Genomic DNA, 24714 nt, shown 5'->3' on the forward strand with positions numbered 1-24714 from the left:
GCAATATCACCGATATTATATTTGCATTTATTCCCATTAAAGACTCCCCTAATTATTTCATGGCTTTGCGTGATTCGCCCACCGTTTGTAGTTCTCTGCTTGGCATCTTGCCAAGAATAGTCGATTCATGCTGAAGGGGAGAAAGAAATGAAGGACGTACGAATTGGTTGCCAACACATGAAATCACATGCTTTATAGGTAAAATTTTCCAACTGTTATACAAGCAACATAATTAACTACAATAATCATAAAAGAGAAGCTAATTTTCCGACCTGTAATAATAAACAACTCATCCCACAATACGGACTGATTACCCTATTATCGGAATGGATTCTCCTTTTTCTGACATGCGCAGAAGTGTCAAAGGATCTCTAATCGGTGGGCGAACTATAATTTTACTATTGGAGTAAAAATAACGCCTCAAGCAAAAGAGAAAACCTAATTTTTTGGATGCAGAGGAGGCAGTATTTGTAATATGGTTGCCAAAAGAGATTTGAGTTACACAAAGAAGGTAAATCTCATCTTCAATATAGATTTGGGTATTGTCAAGGGTAAGATTGGAAGAATAGGGCTCTTTTTTGTGGAAAATAATACAGAGCTGTGTTTCCAGAATTTAAGGTAGTAGAGGTTAGAGTCTGCAAGTTGTGGTGATTTGTGTTTTGCAGATTTTGTCAAATGAAAAGGAGGAGTGCAGTGTGCTATCATCAGCAAAACTGTGTACTGGATTGGCAATCAGCTGGAGTATATAGTTTATATATAGAAAGAAGAGGGTGGGCAAAAAAAAAAAACAGAGCCTTGTGAGACCCCAGCATTAGTTGTATAGTAGACGATAAGGATCCATCCACCATCACTTGAAGTAAGTGTCCAGTCAGAAAGCTGGCTACCCAATAACAGAATTCAGGGGGCAAACTGAATGATGGGAGTGTGCTTAATAGACCTTTGTGCCAAACTAGGTCAAAAGCCTTGGAGATATCAAGGACAACCACTTGAGATTCCCCAAACCTTTCCATGATGTTTGCCCAGAAATGGCAGTGATGGATTCCATAGTGTTGGTCATTTATTAGATGAGAGAGTTCAAGGTAACTTAGATGTTGGGTGTTGATGGTTCTTTGCTATACTTTAGAAAGAATTGAGGTAAGAGAAATTAGACAGTATTTTGAAGATAAAGATTTCCCATAAGAAGGGCTTTGGACTAGTTTCCAGACTTCAGAATAGATACCAGAGCAATAAGAAAATGTAAATTGGTGACATAGAATTGGGATTCAACCCTGTAGCACATACATTTAGATTTATTTTTATTTTTTTTTTATTTATTTGTTGCTCCCACCTACGAAAGGTTATATGCAAACCCATAGTACATTTTGCATCATGGGTGGGCTAACGATACAAAATATAACAATCTTTTTTTATCAGTTTTATATATTTATATATATATATATATATTTGTATCATTAATTTATTTTTTTCCATGGTCCAGAAACCCTGCTCTAGAGACCAAATATGGAACTTTTTCAAGCCACTTAAGGCCTCCAATAAGTGAGGCAGTAGTCTCACACTGCACTAAAATTCATCTCCCACCTAAAGTCAATTACAAACATCCATGCCCACAGTGTGATTTGAACCTGCATCCTGTATGCTAACCACTTGGCCAACCATGGCTAAGTGGTTAGCATAGTATGAGAGCTAGGAGACTTTTGGTATCCAGTTTGAGAAAAAATTTTCTGATCTCTTTCTGGTGATAGGTCAGATTCAGCATTGAATGTTTGGAATGGTTGGGGGACATTTATCATGATCGGCTGTGCAAGAATTGGAGAAGTAGGAAGCCAGGAGGTTGGCTTTTTTTGTATTGGTGATGATGCAATGGTACAAATACCATCTATATGTAATAGTGATGGGAGTAATGTTGGGCAGAAGTTACAGCCAAAAAAGGCATGGTTACCATTTAAGCATGATGCAAGTTTCCTGCTTTTACCTCTCTCTCTCAAAATCAGTTTCTGATGTGATAATTTTCTTGCAGCTGTTCTGGGCTTTGGTGTAAGCCGTATAGGAAGATGAAGTTTTGGATGCAAGCCCATTGCAGTGACTGCTCATATATTCATGGCCATTTTTTGGTACAGCCTTGGCACACCTAAGGAAGAACCAAGGCTTAGATACAGGAATTTAGGATGGAGCAGGTAATAAATGTTTCATTGCCAATGAGAATTATTTTGGTAATTCATTCTGCCCATAGGTTTGGCTGAGATGGCTGGAAACAGTAATCTTACCAAGTAAATGAAGCATTGAAGTTGCATGGCTCAAGTCAGAATTCCAAGCTTCTCTCTTAATATGCACCAGTCTGCATTGTTGGGAGAGAACAAAAAAAAAAATTCTAAAGCAGATTTTATAAATGCCAAATGCAAACCACTTGCTTCCTGCTTGAACAGTAATCAAGTCCTCTGGTCTCATGCTAAAACTATTTGGGTGTTCTTCCATGATTCAATCTCTCCTCTAGATGGTGCTATGGTAACATTGCCTAAATATAAGGCAGACTGACCTCTTGCCATCTTGAGGTCAGTCTGCCTCCAACTCTTGTATATACAACTAAGGAAAATCACTTGCTTTACTACATGCAGCTACTCAGTATGTGCCTCCTCTGATCTTTCATCAAAAGGACATCAAAAAAAATCCTTGGTGTTAGCACCCATCCTGTTTAGCCTGAACAATCTGCCATACTCATCTGGCATCTACCCAGCAGTAAAGAAACAAGCCTTCTTTCTAAAATTCTCCTGTGAGATAAGGATAATCAAGCTTTCACTACTATAAAAATGTTTTCCTGACTTTCCATTAAGAAGATATCATTTCACTTTCCCATATTTATAATAATATTCTGATTTCCAAGTACAGTCATATTTCTCTTCTTGGACTGACTGACACCACTGTACTTTCCCAGCATGAACACATAATATCCATAATTACCTTGGCCTCCTATAAACTTGGTGTCCTCTTTCATTTAAAACACTATTTCATGCCTTTACAACTTCTAACACTGTAAATCCTAAATCCCAACCTTAAAATGCTGTTCTCACATTTGGCATGGTGTACCAAAAACCTCGCTAAGTATACTAGGTGCTATCCAGAAGAGTATGACCACCAATAGATGACTGATGTCTTAAAATTATTTTCTCACAGGTACTGTTTCTACATTACATCTTTTTTTATAGGCATTTTCATGGGCACAGCACCATTAAATTTGCCATCATCATCCTTACCATATTTGTATGAGCAGCTGCTGTATGTTATGCATGCATTCTGCTCCATATTCATTGCACTAACTTCCCATCCTCTTCTTTTATTCCATTTGCCTCTTTTCTTTAGAACAGCCTCTCCATGCTATTTTCCCCCACTATTCATCCTCCAGCTCTTGAAGAAACTAATAACAGATTCCTTCTCTCTCTCCCTAATTACTTGCCTATATACAGCACTATTGTGTTATAGGTTTTTGTGAACTCTCATGTGGGACTGATGAGCCTCCATAGCTCAGCCAGCATTGACAGTACCCTTTGGTTGGAAAGACACACATTCAAATCTCATCTAGGATATGAAGAACCTTTTTAAGGGCTTTTCATTTGAAGGTGGGTTGGCTTTTCACATGTGTAGGTAGTATTTTTTCATCCTGTAAAGCAGGCAAATTATCAGAACACACACACGAATGGGGGGGGGGGGTGAAAAATTCTGATAAACACCTAGAACAAAAATTATATTAAAGCAACTGATATAACCACAAGAAAGAACATATATCTTAAAACCCTTTAACCCCATGTTTCATCATGGGGTTAAAGAAATTCGAAGACACAGAGGTGCAGGCTGACGTCATGGTTTTCATGCTGCAAAAAAAAAGTCTGCAATTGAGATTCACCAAATTTTGTGTAAGACTTTAGGGGACTGTGTCCCAACAGTTGCCAGGTGGGTGGCCAAGTTTAAAATTGGGCATCCTGAGACAACAGATGTCCCCAGGTCAAGAAGACCTTCCACAGCGATCACACCTGAAAACATTGATGCAGTGCATGCCATGATCCTTGATGATAGACAAATACCAGCCAAAATCATTACAAATGTTTGCAAGTCTGCAAATGTTTAAATGCTGGCCAAAAAGAGAGAACATGTGGTGTTATTCTCAAGGGATTTGGGGTCATTTTGAAAAATCAGGTGCACATTTTTTGTCTCATATTGTGACTGTTGATGAAACATGGCTTCATTACTATGATCCATAGACCAAACAACAGTCAGTGGAGTTGAGACACAAAGATTCTTGCTGACTCAACAGACAATACACAACTTGGGCTTTCAATGTCTGCCTCACCCACCCTATTCACCAAACCTGGCCCCATCTGACTGTTTCCTATTCCCAAATTTAAAGAAACACTTGAAAGGAACAAAATTTACCACAGATAATGAAGTCATATCTGCAGCTGAGGACTGGTTTGTGCAACAAGGGAAAGACTTTTATCTCAGAGGATTGCAAATGATGCAGCAGCATTGTAACAAGTGTATACACTTCATGGGAATATGTAGAATAACATGTAAGTTACATAGTTCTACCTCAATTTATCACAACTTTTCAGCACACCCTTGTAATTAACACAGTACACCCATCTGATAGCTGTGGTTGCTTCATCTGTAATTCCAAAAAACCAAGTGTGAGATTGATATTTTAAAAAAAAAAATATATATATATATAGGTTTGCCATACATAAGGATAATGATGAATTCGTCTTTTTGATTATGAATTCATCCTTTTCATTTGAAAAATACTGACTCCTGGTACTTATAGAGCTTTATGTTCATGGGAAGCAAATTATTTGTGTGATGAATGACTTTGATTGTGGGATTCTTGTACAGAAGTGCAACATTGGGACTAATACAGTAGATGCATACTGTGATGAAATGATGCACTATAATGAACCATGGAAAAGTTGCCTAAGTCCCATAGAATGAGTGCTATTTTAAGCTTACTATTACAACAGTAAAAGCTGAAAACCTTCATGATACCAAACTAGGATATCACAATCAGGAGATAGAGGATATGGCAAGAAATCATGCATTGATAACAGAACACAAAGAAAAACCATGAAATAGAACAAAAGAAAAGTGTGTAAAATTGTGGAAATATACCAAAAGAAACTGCAGAAAACAAAAAGAAAAAGACAAGAAATTCACAAAGAATTGGTAGGAACTATATATAAAGCACTCAAAATGACAACATAAAAATTACAAATTCAGACAGTAATAGGAGACATAAGAAAAAACTAGAAGAGTTAAAATTAATGTTTAAATTTCAAAACTTTACGTTAGGTTAAATTAACATCACTTATCTGAAACCATCTGAAACTTATATGAAAGCAATAAAATTAAAGAAAACAATGAAACCTATAAACATAAAAAAAATATGATCTTGGCTCCCTTAAAAATCAAGAAATACAAGATAAAATTTTAAAGGAACTGGCACAATCCACTGCTGTTAACATTCCTGATTTCACCAAGTATTCATTACCCTAAAGATGAGATTGAGGATAGATGGTAAAAATTTAAAGAGGGCATAAAAAAAAGGCAGTAAAACAAACAATTCCCAAATTTGAGAAGATTGGTAAACACTGGATGGATGAGAAGATACTGTAGATGATGGAGGAAAGAAAGAAACACAAAAATCATCCTGAATACAAGAACTTAAACAAGGAGACCAGGAAAGAATGTAGGATTGCAAAGAACTATGGCCCAACAACAAATGCAAGGAAATTGAACTTTTGGACAAAAAACACAAAACCAGAGAACTTCATGAAAAAGTTAGGGAGCTTACTAACAAATCTTGCAAATGGGTAGGCTCTCATTGCATTGAAGATACCAGTGGAAACATCCTAATGGAGAAAGACAAAATAAGGGATAGATGGATAGAATATTCAAAGGAACTCTACAATCATGATAGAATAGATAAGCTGTTGCAAGAAGATTTGGATGGACCTACTGTTCTTACCTGGGAAGTAACAAATGCCATTAGGAAATTGAAACCAGGAGAAGATCCAGGAATGGATGGAATTATGGCAGAATATCTAAAGGATTTAAATGATATGGCTATAAGATCACTGACTGACATATGTAACAAAATATACTAAACTGGACACCTTCCAAAAGATTTTAAGTACTTGACATTCCTACCAGTACCTAAAAAATCAAAGACAATCAAATGTGAAGAGTACAGAACAATCATTCTGATCAATCAGATAGCAAAAGTTATGTTATATATCATCCTAGAAAGAAATAAACAAAATCAAATTGGCAATTAACGAAACACAATCTGGTTTTCAGGAAAATAATGGAACTGGAGAAGGACTCCTCAACATTAGAACTATTATAGAAAGATATCTGCATAAGCAGAAAGAAGTCTACTTATGTTTTATTGACTGCACAAAGGCCTTTGACAATATACAACATGAACAACTAATCAAATGCATCAGAAAATTAGGAGTAGATGGTAAAGATACCAGATTACTGATAAATCTATATTAAATCTATATAAATCTGCTTCAATAAAAATATCAGGAGAAACCTCGGAGGAATGAATTCCCAATGAAGAAGTGTGTCAGATAAGGCTGTGTTCTTTCTCCTATATTGTTCAACCTCTACTGAAAATATCTTCCAACAATTAGAAGAATTGAAAGGAGTCAGCATAGGAGGCAGAAATATAAACAACTTAAGATATGCTGATGATACTTTTTTATTTTCAGCTAGCAGCTGAAAATAAAAAAGATCTTCAAAACCTACTGGAAGAGATGGTGAAACTAAGTGAAAAATAGGCTTAATTTCAACTTCAAAAAAACCAAAACTGCTGGTAACAAGAGAAAAAGGGAAAATACCCGATATAAATGTTAGGATCAGAGGAAATACCTTAGATCAAGTAGAGTTATATATATTTGGGTTGACTAATTACAGAGAATGGAAAGTGTGATAAGGAAATATTAAGAAGAATAGAAATTGCTAGATCAACCTTCATTTGCATAAAAAACATTGACCTCAACAGAAATTCACACAAAAACAAGAATTAGGCTATCCAAATGCTACATATGGTCAACACTGCTACATGAAGCAGAAACCTGGACAGTATCAAAATATTGTGAAAATAAATTTAAAGCTGTTGAGATATGGATCCTCAGAAAAATTCTTAGAGTCCCATGGACTGCCAAAAAAATTATTTAAAAATATTAGTGATGATTGGAGAAGATAGGACTCTGTTGAAAACTATTAAGAGGAAAACCACTTACCTTGGTCACATACTAAGGCATGAATCCCTACAAAAAACATTTCTAGAGGAATGATACAAGAAAAAAGAAGAAAAGGAAGACAAAGAACAGATTGGATGGGAAATATTAAGAACTAGACCTTTTTGTCCTACAATGAATGTAAAAGAGAAGCACAAAACTGTACATGGTGGAAGCTCATGGTAGTCAACCTCCTGGAAGGAGATGACATCTGACAAGGACAAGGATCTGAAACCATAATGTACTAATTTTGTGCAGAATATAAAAATTTAGGTTTTTACAATTAAAAACAAAAATTTTGATCAAAATTCAAATTCTAAATAGAAATTGAAACTTTTTTTATCTAATATATAGAGCCTTTTTGTATATTATTAATTTTTGTTAATATTATTTTATATTATTATTATTATACTGGGGGGGTCTCTTCCTCTCTGATGCCTACAGTGCCCCCCCCCCCCCCCCCGAGTTCCAGACTGGTAGGCCGGTTCTCCTTGAATTCTGATGACTCGAATTTTGAAGACTAAAGGGGTTCTGCCCCCAGTGCCCACCCCCGAGTTCTGGACTGGTAGGCCAGTTCTCTTTGAATTCTGATGACTCGAATTTTGAAGACTCGAAAGGAGGTTCCCCCACGCCTATCCCCCGAGTTCCGGACTGATAGGCTGGTTCTCCTTGAATTCTGATGACTCGAATTTTGAAAACTCGAAGGGGGGGGGGTACTGTCCTCGTGGCGCCTATGGCGCCCAACCCCCCGAGTTCCGGACTGGTAGGCCGGTTCTCCTTGAACTTTGAAGAGTCGAAAAGGGGATAGGCACTACGAGGACGGAACCCCCTCCTCCCTTTAAGTTTTCAAGGCCGGTTCTCCTTGAACTCTGATGACTCGAATTTTGAAGAGTCGAAGAAAGGGTTCCCCCCCACCACCACCCCCCACCCCACCCCGGTGCCTGCGTTGCCTAATCCCCCGAGTTCTGGACTGGTAGGCTGGTTCTCCTTGAATTCTGATGACTCGAATTTTGAAGACTCGACACTCAAGCTAGCCCCTGAGTTTCAAAACGTTTCAAATAACTTGACAGAAAAAGTGACACGAAAATGTTACAAAAAAAGGCTTATCATTTTATATTATAGAGTAGATATAATTTATATAAAGAATCTTTCAAACAAAAATGAACTTACCCAAATAACTTTCATAACTTTAAACTTTGAATTAAAGAAATATTTTATATTGTGTCGTATTTCTTTATTATTATTATGTGACACCTCCAAGGAGTCCAAAGACAAATCAAGGGAGAGCAACTACTCTTCAACTCTCCATCTACACCAATGCCATCTACTGTCCACCACTACTAGTATTTTCACAGACAATCGCAAACATCCATGCCCATGGCAGGATTCAAACCCACAGCCTTTTGGCTGGAGAGTGGAAACACTAGCCACTCAGCCAACCAGGCTGACTTTAATCTACAGTTGAACAGTATCAGTTTATGACAGCTGTATATCATTGTGTCTCTGTCCAATCCAGAAGTTAATGTTTGCACGTCTACAGTTCAGCAGTATCAGTTTATGACAGCTGTATATCACTGGGTCTCTGTCCAGTCCAGAAGTTAATGTTTGCATGTCTACAGTTCAGCAGTATCAGTTTATGACAGCTGTATATCATTGGGTCTCTGTCCAGTCCAGAAGTTAATGTTTGCATGTCTACAGTTCAGCAGTATCAGTTTATGACAGCTGTATATCATTGGGTCTCTGTCCAGTCCAGAAGTTAATGTTCACACTAGAGGTGGCTATCACTTTTCTGTTCCCTTCCTCTTTGTCACCTGAAAACTGCTGAAGTTTTCAGGTTATTTTTGATTTTAATGGTACTGATTGCACATAGTTTATTATGAAGATTTCATGTGAGATTTTCCTTAATTTAAGCTAACATAATGTTTTGAAATTTAAACATTAATTGTTGATTTTCATTTTTATAAATTATATTTTGAGTTAAACATCAGTTGTTGTGTGGGCTGCAGAAGATAAGTAAATTTTATATTTAAATATGTGCCAATATTGTCTAAATTATAGATTAATTATTACTCTGAAATATTTCAGTGTGCAATTTCTTAGGCAATGTTATCATAAATTCATTGTTTTTGTTAGCACATTGATACAATATGGCAGTGAAAGGCAAATCATTGTGTAAGTCTGTGTGAAAGGCAAATAAAATAAACGATGCAGATTTCTCAAGAATGGTATGGTGGTGTGAATGTACAACATATGCATGGGAAGATATCGTGGTATTTATGTAGAAAGGCTGAATAATAGAAAAGAATGAGTGTGGGTATCTAGAAAATGCAATATTCTGATGTACCATGAGGTTTACTTAAATATGAGTAGGGAATGTGGTGTTGTAACTGACATGGCATTTGAAGATTGTGTGAATTCCATTCAATTCACAATAAAGTAGGCAATAATGACATTAAAAAACAGAGTGAAATTAAAGATAAAGTGGGCAATAATGACGTTGAAAAACAGGGTGCAATTAGCAGTAAGGTGGCAAGTGGGGTTGATGGCTAACGTGTGTATGTGAGAGTGAGTGACTGGATAAAATAGCAAGAAGGGATGATAATGAAAAAAGGATACAAGCTTTGAATGCTGAGTTGGTGAAGATAGCATGAGATGAGGTGGATGCAGAGTGAAATGAAGAGAATTGGAGATATGTATGGAGGAGTGAAGAAGATGAAAACAAATGATGTCAGTATGAAAAAGGTAATGGAAGACCCACAAGTGGCATTGTATGATGATCCAATTATTAGAGGTGTGGTAAACAAGAAGATGCACAAGGTTTGTTTCCCGGGAGATGAAATGAATAGAGTGATTCAGGCATTGGATATGAGGAGTAAGTGAGCAAAGGAGTTGGTAGTGGTATTTGGGACAAATTGACTTGACTAATAACTAGAGGAAAGTACGATTGGATATGAGGAAGTTGTTGAGAAGGATAAAAGATAATAGTTTGATAGCAAAGGTAGTCAGTGTATTACCCAAGTATGACAGTGATGAAATAAGGTGGAGAGCAAGAATTATGAATGATATGTTATCAGAAATATGTGAAGAGAAAGGAGTGCAGTTTGTTAATGTGTGGAATGAGTTTGAAGGAAAAATTAAACTGTATGAGAGTGATGGACTGCATTTGAATCATTTTGGTGTAAGTAATTTGGAGAGACTGCTACTGGAAGGGAGAGTAATGAGTGCAGAGAATGAATCTGAGCAAGTAAGAAGTGATGTGAAAGAGCAGGAGAGTAGGGAAGGAGAGATTAAAGTGGTGCTTATGAATGAAGCAGTGGGTAGCATGAGTGTAGAGAACGAGAGAACAAATATACAAGACAAACAGCAAAACGGGGAGACTCAGGTTTGATAGGGGAACACAGCATGAGAAAGGTTGATGCGTCAAGAGAATGTGAATGTGTGTATTGAAAAAAGGGAAGAGAATGACCTAGGATTAGGGAAAAAGTTGGATTTGAAGATGGCTGTAGGATGAGTAAGGAGAAAAAGTAGTGGCTCGAGGAACATATGGAGAAGTCACATGTAATAAGTGGTATCAGTGAAACTTGTTATAGATCGGAATGAACTCTTATGTTTGTATACAAATGTTAGAAGTATCAGAAACAAGGGAAATGATTTCATTGATGGAGTTTGTTCACCCAAAAATTGTTAGAATAAGTGAGACATGATTGGATGAAGATGACATCCTGACAGAAATAGAGATGGAAGGCTATGACATATTTCATGAAGATAGAAAGGATATGAAAATAAAGGAAAGGATATAAAAAAATAGACATGTCCTTACAAGGTAGAGATGCAAGAGGGAAATAGCAGTAGTGATTTTGAGGCAGTATGAAAGAGTGAGATAGAGGTGAATAGAATGAAATGCTTTGCTGGATGTTGCTATAAACCTGTTAGTGTGGAGGATAGTGACTAGAAAATGGATAATCAAATTACCAAGCAAAGGTGATCCTTATGTGTGATTTTAATTATGGCAATATAGATTGGGATGATGAGATAGCAACTGGAAGTAAAGAAAATGAGTTTCTTGAGTTTTTGGGGATCTTGGATTTGATCATCTCATCAGAGGATGTTATTATAAATAAGGTGTCAAATCTCCTCCAGTTGGTGAGAGTGATAATGAAGTGATTACCTGGGTGGATGCCAACCATGTGAGGAAAGGGTATATGTGGAACTATAATGCTGGATTATGAGAAACTCAGGAGACAGCTTGTAGCATGGAATGAGGAGTTGGGGAGAAAGAGATCAGTGCTGCTTGGGTGATATTCAAGAACTATCTAGTAGAAACAATGTCTAAATGTTTACCAAAGGTCAAAAGGTTAAATAAGGTAGGTGTGAAATGGATGGATGAATGAAGAGATTAAGTATACAATACAGAGAAATAAGGCATTATGGAGGCAGCATAAGGGGAGTGGTAATAATCAATTCCACGAGGAACACAAGAAACAGGTAAGGAGGGTGACTCAGTTGGTAAGGGTAGCAAAAGTTCAGTATAAGTAGGTTAGCTAGTGAAGCCAAAAAGAAAAGAATGATTACGTTAGGATGGCATTGATTGGAGAAAATAGTATAAGGACAACTACTGCAGAGGATATAGTTGAGATATTTAATGAACATTTCATAAAGGTCTTTCATACTTGGGAATGTGACATCATGGAGAGCTTGAGAACAGTGGATGATGAGGAGAGAATGACTGCAAGTGAGGAAGATGTATATGGAGAAAGCAAACTTGATATTAATAAGGTTGTGAGACTTGATATATCACCATGTATTTTGAAGGAATGTAACAGAGAGTTAACATCTGGCTTGACATATTTGTTTAATATGAAGCTTATATTGGATCAAGTTCTAAAGGAGTGGAAGGAAGGCAAGATTGTACCACTTCATGAAGGAGATAACAGAATTCAGGCATCAATTATAGGCCAGTCTGTGTTGTGGTTAAAGTGTTGGAATGACTGGTGAGAACCAGGATCTAGAATTGAGTTAACAATAATAGTATTATATTTGATCGACAGCACTGTTTTGCTAAAGGGGGGGGGAGTAATGTTTTTGTAATCTACTTAATTTATTACAATAAGGCAGCAGCATTGGACATGGGAGATGGACACACACACAGTGGTATACTCAGACTTTGCAAAAGCTTTTGAAAGATTACTGCATAATAAGTTGATAGTCAAACTTGAGCAGATGGGGTTGGATATTAGACTCGTGCATTGGATTAGAGATTGGCTATCTGATAGGTATCAGCAAGTTGTGTTTGGGGAAGCAATATCCCAGAAGAGGAACGTCACTAGTGCTGTGCCTCAGGGATCTATTTTAGAGCCACTGCTGTTTAACCTGTATGCTAATGAAATTGAGGAAGATTTGAATGGGGATATTCAGTTGTTTGCAGATGCAAACAACTGAATATCCCATTCAAAGTTGGGGGGGAATTATGGAGAGTAGAGCAGATGTTGTGGCCTTACATGTAGACTTGAATGGACATGAAAATGGAGATGCCAGTTCGGTGTTGCAAAATGTAAGGTTTTAAGATTTGAAAAACAAAGATGGGATATAGAATTTACTCTTGGTGGGGATATATTGTTGGAGGTGGGAGAAATAAGAGACCTTTCAGTGATGGTGAATAAGGAGCTAAAATTTAAAGGATGTGTTGGCAAAATTGTAAGGATAACATGATAAATTCTGGCAGTGATATAAGGCCTTGATTAGGCCATATATAGACTACTATGCATGGATTTGGTCACCTGGTTTTCAGGAGAAAGATTGAGAAGATCCAATTTGCAGGGTCTAGTGGATAGGAGAAAGAGGAATGATACGATAGAGATGTACAAGTTGGTAAAGGATTGTTATAGGATTAGTGTTGAAGAGGTTTTTCATAAAATGGTGGAAGATGAGGGAGGAGAACAGGAAGGTGTGAACAAGGAAGTGAGAAGCATGTTTTTTGCATGTAGAGTTGTGAATTATTGGAATGCATTGTCATCATGCTTTCATCATTTCTTGTGCTTTATGTATGGCTCTTGCCAATCCTTTGTTTTGTTGTGTATAGTTTCTTGTCATTTCCTTTTTTCTGTTTTTTTGCAGTTTCTTTACTTTCTTTTTTTATGTGTGTTTGTTATTTCCTATTATTTCTTTTATTTTTCACAATTTCTTTTGTTGTTTATGGTGATTTTCATTGTTTTGTTTCCTGCAATTTCCATTGTTCTGTTTTATTTCTTATGATTTCCTTTATGTTTTTCACAATTTCTGTTGTATTATACCATTATTTCTTTTATTTCTCATGATTTGCTTTGTTCTATTCCTTCAATTTCCTTTGTTCTGTTTCCTCTTATTTCTCATGATTTCTTTTCTTCTCTTTCCCTGTGAATTTCAGTGTTTTGTTTCCCATGATTTCCTTTCTTCTGTTTTCTCTGTTTCCTTCATTTTTGCAATTCTGTGATTTCTTTGGGTTGTGATATGCTTTGTTCTGTTGTAGTAGGAAATTTAAAACAATTACAAGAAATAGAACAAATGAAATTGCAGAAAACAGAGCAAACAAAAATGACAACAAATGAAACATGATTTCTTTTGTTTATTTCTTATGGTTTCTTGTGTTTACTGGGGATAGAGTATTCAGGGTTAGTATTTTCCCTCTAAATTCACTATAACGAACGTTGCTATAACAAATAATGATCATTTGTTATATCTCAAGTCCCCAGCGGTTTGATGTAGTGATCATCTATTTTATATACTCATTTGAGCTATTTGTCAGTTTTTGTATGAGTTATGTTGAGTTTCTGATGTAAGATTCTTTGTCCTGTGCAATTTCTCAAAAGTTTTGCTAAGTATTTTGAAAGCAAACATGCAAATTAACTTCAGTTGGTTTAAATATGATGCTGTTTTTTTTTTTTTTTTTTTTTTTGGATGTATGGCACATAGTATAATTAGGGAGTGAGAAAATGTGTGGATTCAGTGTAAAGCATTGATTTTGTTTGTATACTTTCTGATATTTACGATCATTTTGAGTTATAATAAAATTAGTTTAATCATTTATCCAAGTGTGAGCAAACAAAGTTTGCGCCTGAAGTATCTTCAGGACTAGGGTAAGGTGATACACACCAGGGCAACTCGTTGTAAAGGTGGAGAAAGCTACCAACACTCCTATCTCAGTATCTCCTATAATGCAAAACACATCTCCTTGCGGATATGTCTAATTGTTATGCATTAAAGGAAGGGCCACTACCCAGACTAGTTTCGACCTTTATTGAGGTCTCTTCAGTGGGAGCCAGGCCCTAGTGGAAATACCAGGCAGAAGCATTAGCAGGTCATCTCTACCTATATGAGTTGCCAAATGGTGTGCCACCCTTTTTTAATAAATTACTCTGGATTTAGAGAAAGATGTTGAAAGTTTATTTTTTCACTTGGTTAGAGTATAATAAAATTAGTTTAATCCTTTATCCAAGTGTGAGCAAACAAAGTTTGCGCCTGAAACTAGTCTGGGTAGTGGCCCTTCCTTTAATGCATAGCATTAGACAGATCAGCAAGGAGATGTGTTTTGCATTATAGGAGATACTGAGTTAGGAGTGTTGGTAGCTTTTTCCACCTTTGCAACGAGTTGCCCTGGTGTTGTATCACCTTACCCTAGTCCTGAAGATACTTCAGGCGCAAACTTTGTTTGCTCACACTTGGATAAAGGATTAAACTAATTTTATTATACTCTAACCAAGTGAAAAAATAAACTTTCAACATTTTGAGTTAACTTTGTCTGACCTTAATGTAATAAATAAGATGGTTCTTTTTAATTATCCACTTAAGAGCATTTTTCTCCATTTCTGTTATGTTGCTTTTTAGAAGATGCATTTAAACCGAGAGCAGTCTTCATTCCAATCTTTTTCCATTTTTCTATTCTTTTAATTGTTCTTTTTTTTTTTTTTTTTTTGCATTCTGTTAAATTTAGGTTGTTTATTCAGGCTAGGATGCAAGTACCATTTATAAGGAGTTTGCAGCTTAAGGTAAATCAACCACTGTCATACACCAGTATAGGATTTTGCTTCCTCAGAATGCAGGACTTTCTCAAAATAGACAAATCAATGAAGAACATTCACTTAACAGATAAGTTTTCTGGTATAGGAGGATGGTCTGAAAAGTTCTCGGCCTAACAATGAAAAAACGAATTTATAATTTAAAAATTATTTTTATTTTTCAACATATTCTCCCTTAAGACTAATACATTTATTCCAGCAATGCTCCAGCACCATTATCCCGTCACTGTAGTGGTTCTCAGTAAGATCTGCAAAATACCCTCTACAGCTGCAATTACCTCTTGATTCGAAGAAAAACACTGACTAGCGAGGAAAAGTTTTAGTTTTGGGAAGAAATAGAAGTCAGATTCCCAAATCTGGGGAATAGGATGGATGTTCCAACAATTCATAGTGCAGATCCCTTAATTTTCTGATTGCCAAAACACCTTTGTGGGCAGGTGCATTGTTCTGATGAAAGATGAATTTTTTCTTCTGCAAACTGGGTCTTTTCTCACAAATTTTTTTTGTCTAGTCTGGTTAAAAGATCAGAATAATATTCCCAGGTTGTTGTTCTACCCTTTTCAAGATAATTAATAAACAAATGCCTTTAGCATCCCAAAACGCCAATGCTGTGAGCTTCCCTGCTGATGGAACTGACTTTGTCTTCTTTGGTGCTGAACAACCGGCTTCTGTCCACTGTTTTGACTGCTGTTTGGATTCTGGTGTGTAATGGTGAATCCAAGTCTCATCCATAGTAATAAATCAATGCACAAAATCAGTTTTATTCTTGTCAAAATGCTGAAAGCACTGTTCAGAGATTTTCATGCAAGTGCATTTTTGATCTGTGAGCAAAAATCACAGCACGAAAATCACAGCATTTTCGTGCTGTGAGCAAGCGCAGCACCCATCTTGTGCAAAGCTTTTTCATTTGCAATTCTTCATGCAAAATGTATCCTACACGTTCTTTTGAAATGCCTATAGTCTCAGCAATTTCACGCACAAACTTTTATGAACTTCGAATGAATTTCTTTTGGCATTAAACTTTCTTTTGCGAAGAATTTTCTAACCGCACGATTCTCAATGTTATCTATTTCAAGGGATACAGACAACACCTTTTGCTTCAGACAGCTGTATAAAAAAAAACTACTTGATAGAATGACGCAATATCGCATGGATGCTTATGACAGATGTACCAACTAAGAAAAAAAAAAAAAAATCTAGCCAATAGTGTTGCCATCTATGGTCGAGGCCAAGAACTTTTCAGATTACCCGCATACAATAAAACAGGTATAATATATAATATGATGAAAGCTTCATGGTCATAATTCTAACCAGTGCCAGTTGCTGAATATTTAGATTTAATAATTCATCATAGTGCTGTTTTTTCACCTGAACCTGCAAAACTGGGTTGATGAACAAAACTGAAATTTGATATCTAAAATATGAAATGATGAAGCTAGCTGTGAGCCTGGGTGTACGTCTAGTGTTCTCATTTTTAGAGTATAGGTCTAGTTACGTATAAGTCTAGAACAGATGTAAATAATTATATAGGGATTAATCTGTTACCATCTTAAAAATCTGTACAAAACCTATTCAAGAAATAACAAACTAATCTCTATTTAATTAATAAAACTCAACATCATGCATAATTCAATTTGCACATAGGCAAGATTCTTCTTAAAAAGAACTAACAGATGTTATATTCAGGCAATAGTTATCAGAGAAAGGAAGGAGTAGCTATAGCATTCGGCACCAAAGATGAAGATCATCTTCTTGAATAGTAAGAAGAGTGATGTAGAAAATATCAAAATGGGGAAACTGGACAATGAGGTATCTGTGTCTATGGTCCACAGAAGATTCTACCAAGGAAGAACTTTGGAAAATTTTCATGTCATTAGAGAAGGCAGTTGACATAATGAAAAAGGAAAAGGAAAAGTTGAAGATCTGCACAGCAGGGTAGGAAATGAATAATACCAGAAATATGGATAAGTTTCCATTATTATTCCAAGATATAGAAGGAACTTAACATTGTTAACATTCAGGAATGTGTTAGTAGCACAAATGGAAGGAAAATGCAGATTTAGGTGAATTGATACTGTTAGAAGTGATTCAGAAGATTGATACAATCTGGCAACATTGGAATCCTGACAGATAGCAGGCATAATAGGTAACTGAAATATTTCTCCTCTATTCTATATATTAACAACTCATTCTGTATTTTGTCTTTTCAGCCTTTTCTAGTTCTAATTTTTTTTTTTAAATGTTTGGTAACTGAATAATTCAAATCATATATATTGCATTTAGGTTAATATCATCACTTAATCAGGAGAAATTTTTAATAGAATGTAGAAAATTATTTTAATATTTTTTGTTTTTAGGCATCTGCAATCGAAGAAGAATTTGAAGTTGAACTACGTCAACAGCTCCGTCGTCAAGCTGCTGCTCATAGTGACCATCTTCAAGAAGTACTTAATGTTCAGCAACAGCAGTTGGGGAAAAAACATACTGCAGATTTAAAAGAGAAGCTTTTAGAGCAGAAAGAAAGCTTCCATTTTGAGTTAGCAAACAGTATGACAAGACTAAAAGATATTGAGCAATATCTTAAAGGTAAGATTGTGATTCATGGGAAAAAGGATAAACAAGAATATAATTCTTGGCAAGTTTAATTTATAACCAAGTGAAAAACTTTCTACAGCTATCTCTAATTCAGATATTTTAATAATAAAATGAAACACCTTTTAACTACTTGTATATGGTAAATATATAAATATATTCTGCATTAATTCAACCTTGATATCTCTTCTTGGATTTGATCCCAATGATGACATTTATTAATGCTCGTTTGGATTTGCTTACTTCCTGGGGAGTAGAGAGATTCTACGGTGGCTCGTTTTTGCTTGTCACTGAGTAGAATCACCACTGTGTTTTCCCATCCTGGAGTGATTCAGGTTAGGAGTAATGAATTTAGTAGTGATCCTTTAGGGTTGCTCAATGAGATTTACAGTGATCTTGAAAATAAGAGTTTTTGGACCCATAATGCATCCTGAAGGCATTAACCTCTATCCACAAGTAGCCTAGTCTTGAAGACTTGTCATATGCAAACTCTGTTTGCTTACACAAATATAATTTTCTGACAACTTTAATTTAATTTATAACCGAATAAAAAAAAACTTTCTACAACTATCTCTGATCCAGAGTATTTTAACAATAAGGTGATACACCTTTTCTATACTTGTATATGGAAATACTGTATTAATTTAATCTTAATATCTAATCTGGATAGTGCCCCTTCCCATAATGCTTGGCATTATACATGTCTGAAATGATGTATGCTTTGCATTACAGCTAAGGGAATTGATCTGAAGTCATTAGCCTCTACATATAAGTAGCCTAGTTGTGACTATACTTCATGTGCAAACTTTGTTTGCTTACATTTGGATAAAAGATTAAACAATATAATTTCTTGTCAAGTTTAATTTAATTTATAACCAAATGAAAAAAAGCTTTCTGTAGCATGCGTACTATACCCAAGATTGCTTAGATATTACAAAATCCTGACTTCTTTTGGTTTTTTTTTTATTTTTACTTTTTTTTTCCCCCACAAAAAGGCACATAGGATAAGTAATATTATTTATTTAAGGCCTCATATTTTAGCCTGAATATTACAGGCCATCATCAGTAGCAACAATAATTAATTATAAAGTAGAATGCAAACAATGGATTGAGTTGAAAAAGTGAGAGCTACATGAAGTTATACATCAAACAATACAATGGTATAACTGAGGAAATATTGATAAATTATTAGCTATTTAAAAAAAAAAAAAAAAAAAAATTATTGATGTGTGATTAAAATAATACTTTCTCATATCATAGAGAGAAGCAGTCATTCCTATTTAAGTTCCGATGGTGAAGTAAGGCCTCAGCACTTTCTTTAAACAAGAGTTCAAATTTATACTGAGATTGATGAAGTAAGCATGTTTCAGGCCATAGGATGTTGTGATCTGTATCTATTCTGTGCTGTGCCAAGTCCGTGCTGTTGTTTAGGTCACCATCAGGAACCAGTTTTCCAATTTTTTTATATCAGCTTCCATTTCTAATGATGTGATTCATATAATTCCTCTAGTTCTGGTACTTCCATTCTTTGTAACATTTTCTCTTATTTTTCCCTGAGATTACAACCTTCTGCTGTTGAAGTTGTGTGTAGAGGGAAGGAGAGAGTGTCAAGAAGTTTTTCATTTCTAGCTATTGCTTCTTTTTCCTGAAAATATTATCTGAATATAATATCGTATGATTACTATTATTGAAGTATTTCACCTGTTTTTGTCATTTTTATCTGATCATCACCAGTTAGTTTGATATGGTATTTATGGAATTCCACTGCCATCCCCCACTCTTTTTTTTTTTTCATCTATTCTTCTTATATCAGTGGTACATTCAGTTTTGTTGAGTTTGGAGGTTTGTTCCAGCAACTGACTTTTTCACTGTTTTCCTTGGTTTCTAGGAGAAATAGCAGTGAGTCCCTTGTTCAACTGAGCTGTGCTGCAGATAACATAACATAACATTTGATCATGTTTTATCATCATATTTGGGTAGGGTTTAGGCCAATACAGAATATAGTTTGGTTAGCTAAATCCCAAACTGTCATCCCATCCTTATTTGTTCAGTATCCAAGTGAGCACCTAGTAACAGGATAGTGAGGTTGGATGTTGGATCATAGCCCGATGTGGTTCATTTTCATTCCTGACAAAGTTTGTGAGATCTCCTCTCAGTTAGCTGGCTTTTTATCCTTAAGTAACACTTTCCCCACATATTTATAAATAAGCATTATAAAAATGATATAGTTAGCTGATAAATGCTCCTCATCTTATGTCAGAACCAAACTTATAAATAAGCATTATAAAAATGATATAGTTTGCTGATAAATGCTCATCATCTTATGTCAGAACCAAACTTAGCCCATTCTTACACTGAAAATTATGTTGGTAGTTTTATGGAATAAAAAGTTTCACTTGTGTGCAACATTTATTGTCATTCTCTTTTATACATTCTCATTCTAGTTTTGTTTCTAATCTCAAGAAACCAACTGCAGCAGGTTTTTGTTTTCACAGTTTATTTTTTCCTATTACATATATTGTTATTTATATGGATATTTCATGGAGTCAAAAGACTCATTGCTGGAGCCCACACTAGCTATTAACACAGTACCTGTCATACATCTCCTTAAACCTATTCGCTGTTAGTCAGTATCCAAGCAAACACCTCTGCCAATCCATTCCACTCATTCATAGCTCTCCAAGTAAAGAACCTAGTCTGCACACCCTTACTAACTACACACTTAGACAAGTGCGAATCCCTTGTATTCCCCATGTATTTAAAAATTTCTTTTGTGTCAGTCTTATAGAATCCCTTTAGTAACTTATAAAGTTTCTATCATATCCACTTTCCTACGACTGTTAGCTAAACACACCCTTAGAAGTTATGATTCCATCTTTGTAGCCTTATAAAGAGGGATCATAACCTCTCTATCTTTACTTCTCAGTGTGTTCTTTAGAATCCAAGTAATCTTCTGAACTATTTTGCTAACTCTTTCAGTATGTCCTCTGAATTTCATATCGCTCCCAGATCCTGTAAACTAGTACCATCAATATGATACGAAGTGTGTAATCTTTTCATTCTGAAGTGCATTACTTTACATTTTACAACATTGAACCTATTACATCCAAGTGAGCACTTGGATGTAATAGGTTCAATGTTGTAAAATGTAAAGTAATGCACTTCTCTAAAGTACTAGTACAAAGCCTTGGGATACTTCACTAGTCATCCTCACTCACCTTGATTCCACACCACCCTCTGATATCTTATCATCCCCCACCATCCAGGCCGCCAGCTTCATATTCATTCCCCATTCCTCATATCCATTCCCAACTTATGTAATAGTTTTCCATGCAGTATTCTGTCAAATGCCTTTGCAAAGTTCAGTAATATTATGATGTAGCCATTTCTTTCATCCAATTCTTCTGTCACCTTATATTAAATGTGAATAAATTACTGATGCAGGACCTACCTTTTACAAAACTGTGCTGCCCCCTGTAGGGTATCATATTCCTATCCACCTATGCCTGAATTTTTTCAGTCAACTTTTCCAATACTTTAATAACCACTACAGAGCTACTAATTGATCTGTAATTTTCTACTTCTGTCTTAGACTACCTTTATGTAATAGAATTGTGTTATCCTCTTTCCACTCCCTTGGAACCTTGTCAGAGCTGAGACTTAGTTTCCCTAATTAATTAATTAATTAATCAGGAAACTAGAGGTATTGAGAGTGAAGGGTGTGTAGTAAAGTATGTATCTAGCCACCTCTAGTACAAATGAGTGTGAATGCAGAAATAATCATGAATGAACAGGTACAGTACTCCAGCTTTTTAATCTGAATGGGTTAGTATGATTAGACAAAGGTAACTGTGAGCTTAAAGAGATATTGAAAAACAATGATTGATTCAGTCAGAGAGGCATGTGGTTTGGATTGTCTGCAAGGATAGAAAAATCAGAACTCCATGGTGGACACAGGAAGTTAAAGAGACAGTGAAGGAAAAGAATAAAGCATATCAAAAGTTCATGGCAAATAAGTCAGCTTGTGCTCTTAATACAGAATACAGAGACAAATTTAAGAAAGCTAAACACTGTGTAAAACTAGTTAAACAAAAGTCATGGGAAGTCTTTGGTAAGAACATAGAAAATAAATATCAAGAAGGTGGTGAGATATTCTGGAGGTTATTCAAGAAGCTCAGAAATGGAGGAAAGAGTGCTGTAAAAGGAATTAGAGATGATAAAGGCGCCATGAAAACTGAAGAAAAAGATATCCTTGAAGTATGGAGTAATTACTTTGAAAAATTGCTAAATGAAACAAGCAGTGATAGCACAGTAGTAAAAAACATTCAACAGACATGCAGTCAGGAATATATATCCATACTTGAAGTAGAAAAAGCCATCAAAGGCCTGAAATGTGGAAAAGCAGCAGAAGTAGATTATTCGACCAGAAATGCTCACGTATGGAGGTTTAAAAGTGTTATAGTGGCTGAACTGCATAGTTCAGATGGCCTTAACAGAGGGACGAATTCCAGATAATTGAAGTAGAGCTCTCATAGTACCCATATATAAAAAAGGGAAATAAAACTGAATGTGAGAATTATAGAGATATTTCTCTACTGACTGTTCCTGGTAAGATATACACAAGTATACAAATCTGATATCAAAATTGGAGATGTTAATGTAAGTTGCTTTATGTGGATGGTGTTATACTTCTAAATAAATCTGCTACAAGTCTGCAAGATTGCCTGACTAAATTGTATAACTGTTGTAATAGATATAGTATGAAGGTCAGCAATAACAAGACAAAGGCAATGAAAATAGGCAGAAGCATTTAAAATATCAACTGCATATAGAACAAGTAAAACATTTAAGCTACTTAGGCGTGATTTTTAGTGAAGATGGTAAATTTAATATGGAAATAGACAACAGAATCAACAAAGCTGGTATGGTAGAAAGTGAAGTGAATAAATTTATATGGAATAAGAGAGAAATTAATCAAAACACTAAATTAGCTGTACAAGACAGTGTTCAAACCAATTTTAACTTATGGATCAGAGAGCTGGTTCAGAAGTAAAACACTTGACAAAAGACTAGAGACAGCAGATATGAGAGCCCTGAGAAAGATTAGGGGCATGAACAGATGGCATCAATGGTAATATCATATTAAAAACAAGGATATTAGGAAAGAACTTGACATTGTCAGCATCCAGGAATGCTTTAGCAGAGCTAATCTCAGGTGATATGGTCACTTAAACAGAATGGCAAAAAAAGATTAGTAAAACAAGTGTTCTCTGCCAGGTTGGCAGTTAAAAGACCAAGATATAGGTGGATTGATATGGTAAGAAGGTTTCAGGGTAGCTCGTCCATTACTTTTCTCGTCCAGTAGGACATTTTGTCCAATCTTATTCATCCACTGCTATTTATCCAATTGAAAATAGTTGGACGAAATGCCCTGAAAGCACCTTGGTTTGATGTTATTCATCCAATCCTATTTCAATTTGAAAATAATTGGACGAAATGCCCTGAAAGCCCCTGGGTTTGAGGTTATTCATCCAATCCTACCTATTTCGATTTGAAAAAAATTTTACGAAATACTCTGAAAGCACCTGGGTTTGAGATTAGTCCAAGGGGTTTCAGGGCAGTTCGTCCAATCAAAATCTTGTCCATTCCTTGATTTCGTCCATTACTTTTCTCGTCCAGTAGGACATTTCGTCCAATCTTATTCGTCCTGTAGGACATTTTGTCCAATTGAAAATAATTGGACGAAATGCCCTGAAAGCACCTGGGTTTGAGGTTATTCGTCCAATCCTATTACTTTTCTCATCCAGTAGGTTAGTCATTTGACATATTGGTTGGTCATATTAGTCAGGTCAGTTGGGTTGGGTTAGGTTAGTCAGTTGACACATTGGTTGGTCAGGTTAGTTAGGTTAGGTTAGATTAGTCAGTTGACACATTGATTGGTCAGGTTAGTTAAGTTAGTTAGTTGACACATTGGTTGGTCAGGTTAGTCAGTTGACACATTGGTTGGTCAGGTTAGTCAGTTTGCATAGTAGTAGTAGGTTACTCAGTTGACACAGGTGACAATAATAGTCAGTTGACATCGATGGAACAAATTGAAATTGGATGAAATGTCTGACCAGACGAGTTGAGATTGGACGAAATGTCATACTGGACGAGTGTTCTATTGGACAAACTTATAAAAGGACAAAAAATCTTGGACGAGCTGCCCTCAAACCAGTAAGAAGTGCCTTAGAAGATAGAAATATAAGATCTGATAATGTTGGAGCCTTGACAGGTAATAGACTGATTTGGAGGAAAATTATAGATATGAAATTAGTAATGATATAAATTTTTCATGTAGTACTATCATATCCTGTACATCCCTTGAGGGTACATGGCAGGAATTTGATGATGATGATATATTTTCAGTAAGGATAGAGGGGATAAGACAGCAGTAGGAGTATTATTGATGGTAGCTGAAGATCTTCAACCAACAAAAATATAAGTTGAGGATTTTAGAACTGAGGGAGATAGTTCATTTCGGGCTATGTGGTATGAGATAGAGTTAAGAGGACAAAATATTTTGTTAGTTGCTGCAATAGAGCAGGATTCCAGAGAAAGATGTGGGTGCATCATCAAATTAGCACAGTGAGTGCTAATTTGATGCTAAGCAATTCATGTGGGAGACTTCAACTCTGGAGATTATTATTATTATTATTATTGTTGTTCCGGGAAACTCCAAGGAGTCGACAGACTCATCGAGGGAGGCCCTAACATCATGTCAAGAACAACTATTCAACATT

The 24714-nt window shown here is 35.7% G+C and overlaps 1 protein-coding gene across 2 annotated transcripts in view; it reads left to right on the top strand.

The window, feature by feature from the left end:
• The window catches only part of Mitofilin (inner membrane mitochondrial protein mitofilin), a 263003-nt gene that overhangs the window by 203398 nt on the left and 34891 nt on the right, over positions 1–24714 (top strand). For both annotated transcript variants that reach the window (XM_090392343.1, XM_090392344.1), the window contains exon 13: positions 17698–17926. In XM_090392343.1, the coding sequence (XP_090248469.1) occupies positions 17698–17926 (229 nt within the window). The remainder of the gene's footprint in view (positions 1–17697; positions 17927–24714) is intronic.

This window comes from Typopeltis vanoorti, chromosome 5 (genome assembly GCF_054136105.1).
Source record: "Typopeltis vanoorti isolate ZY-2024b chromosome 5, IOZ_Tvanoo_1.0, whole genome shotgun sequence".
NCBI classification, from domain to species: Eukaryota; Metazoa; Arthropoda; class Arachnida; order Uropygi; family Thelyphonidae; genus Typopeltis; species Typopeltis vanoorti.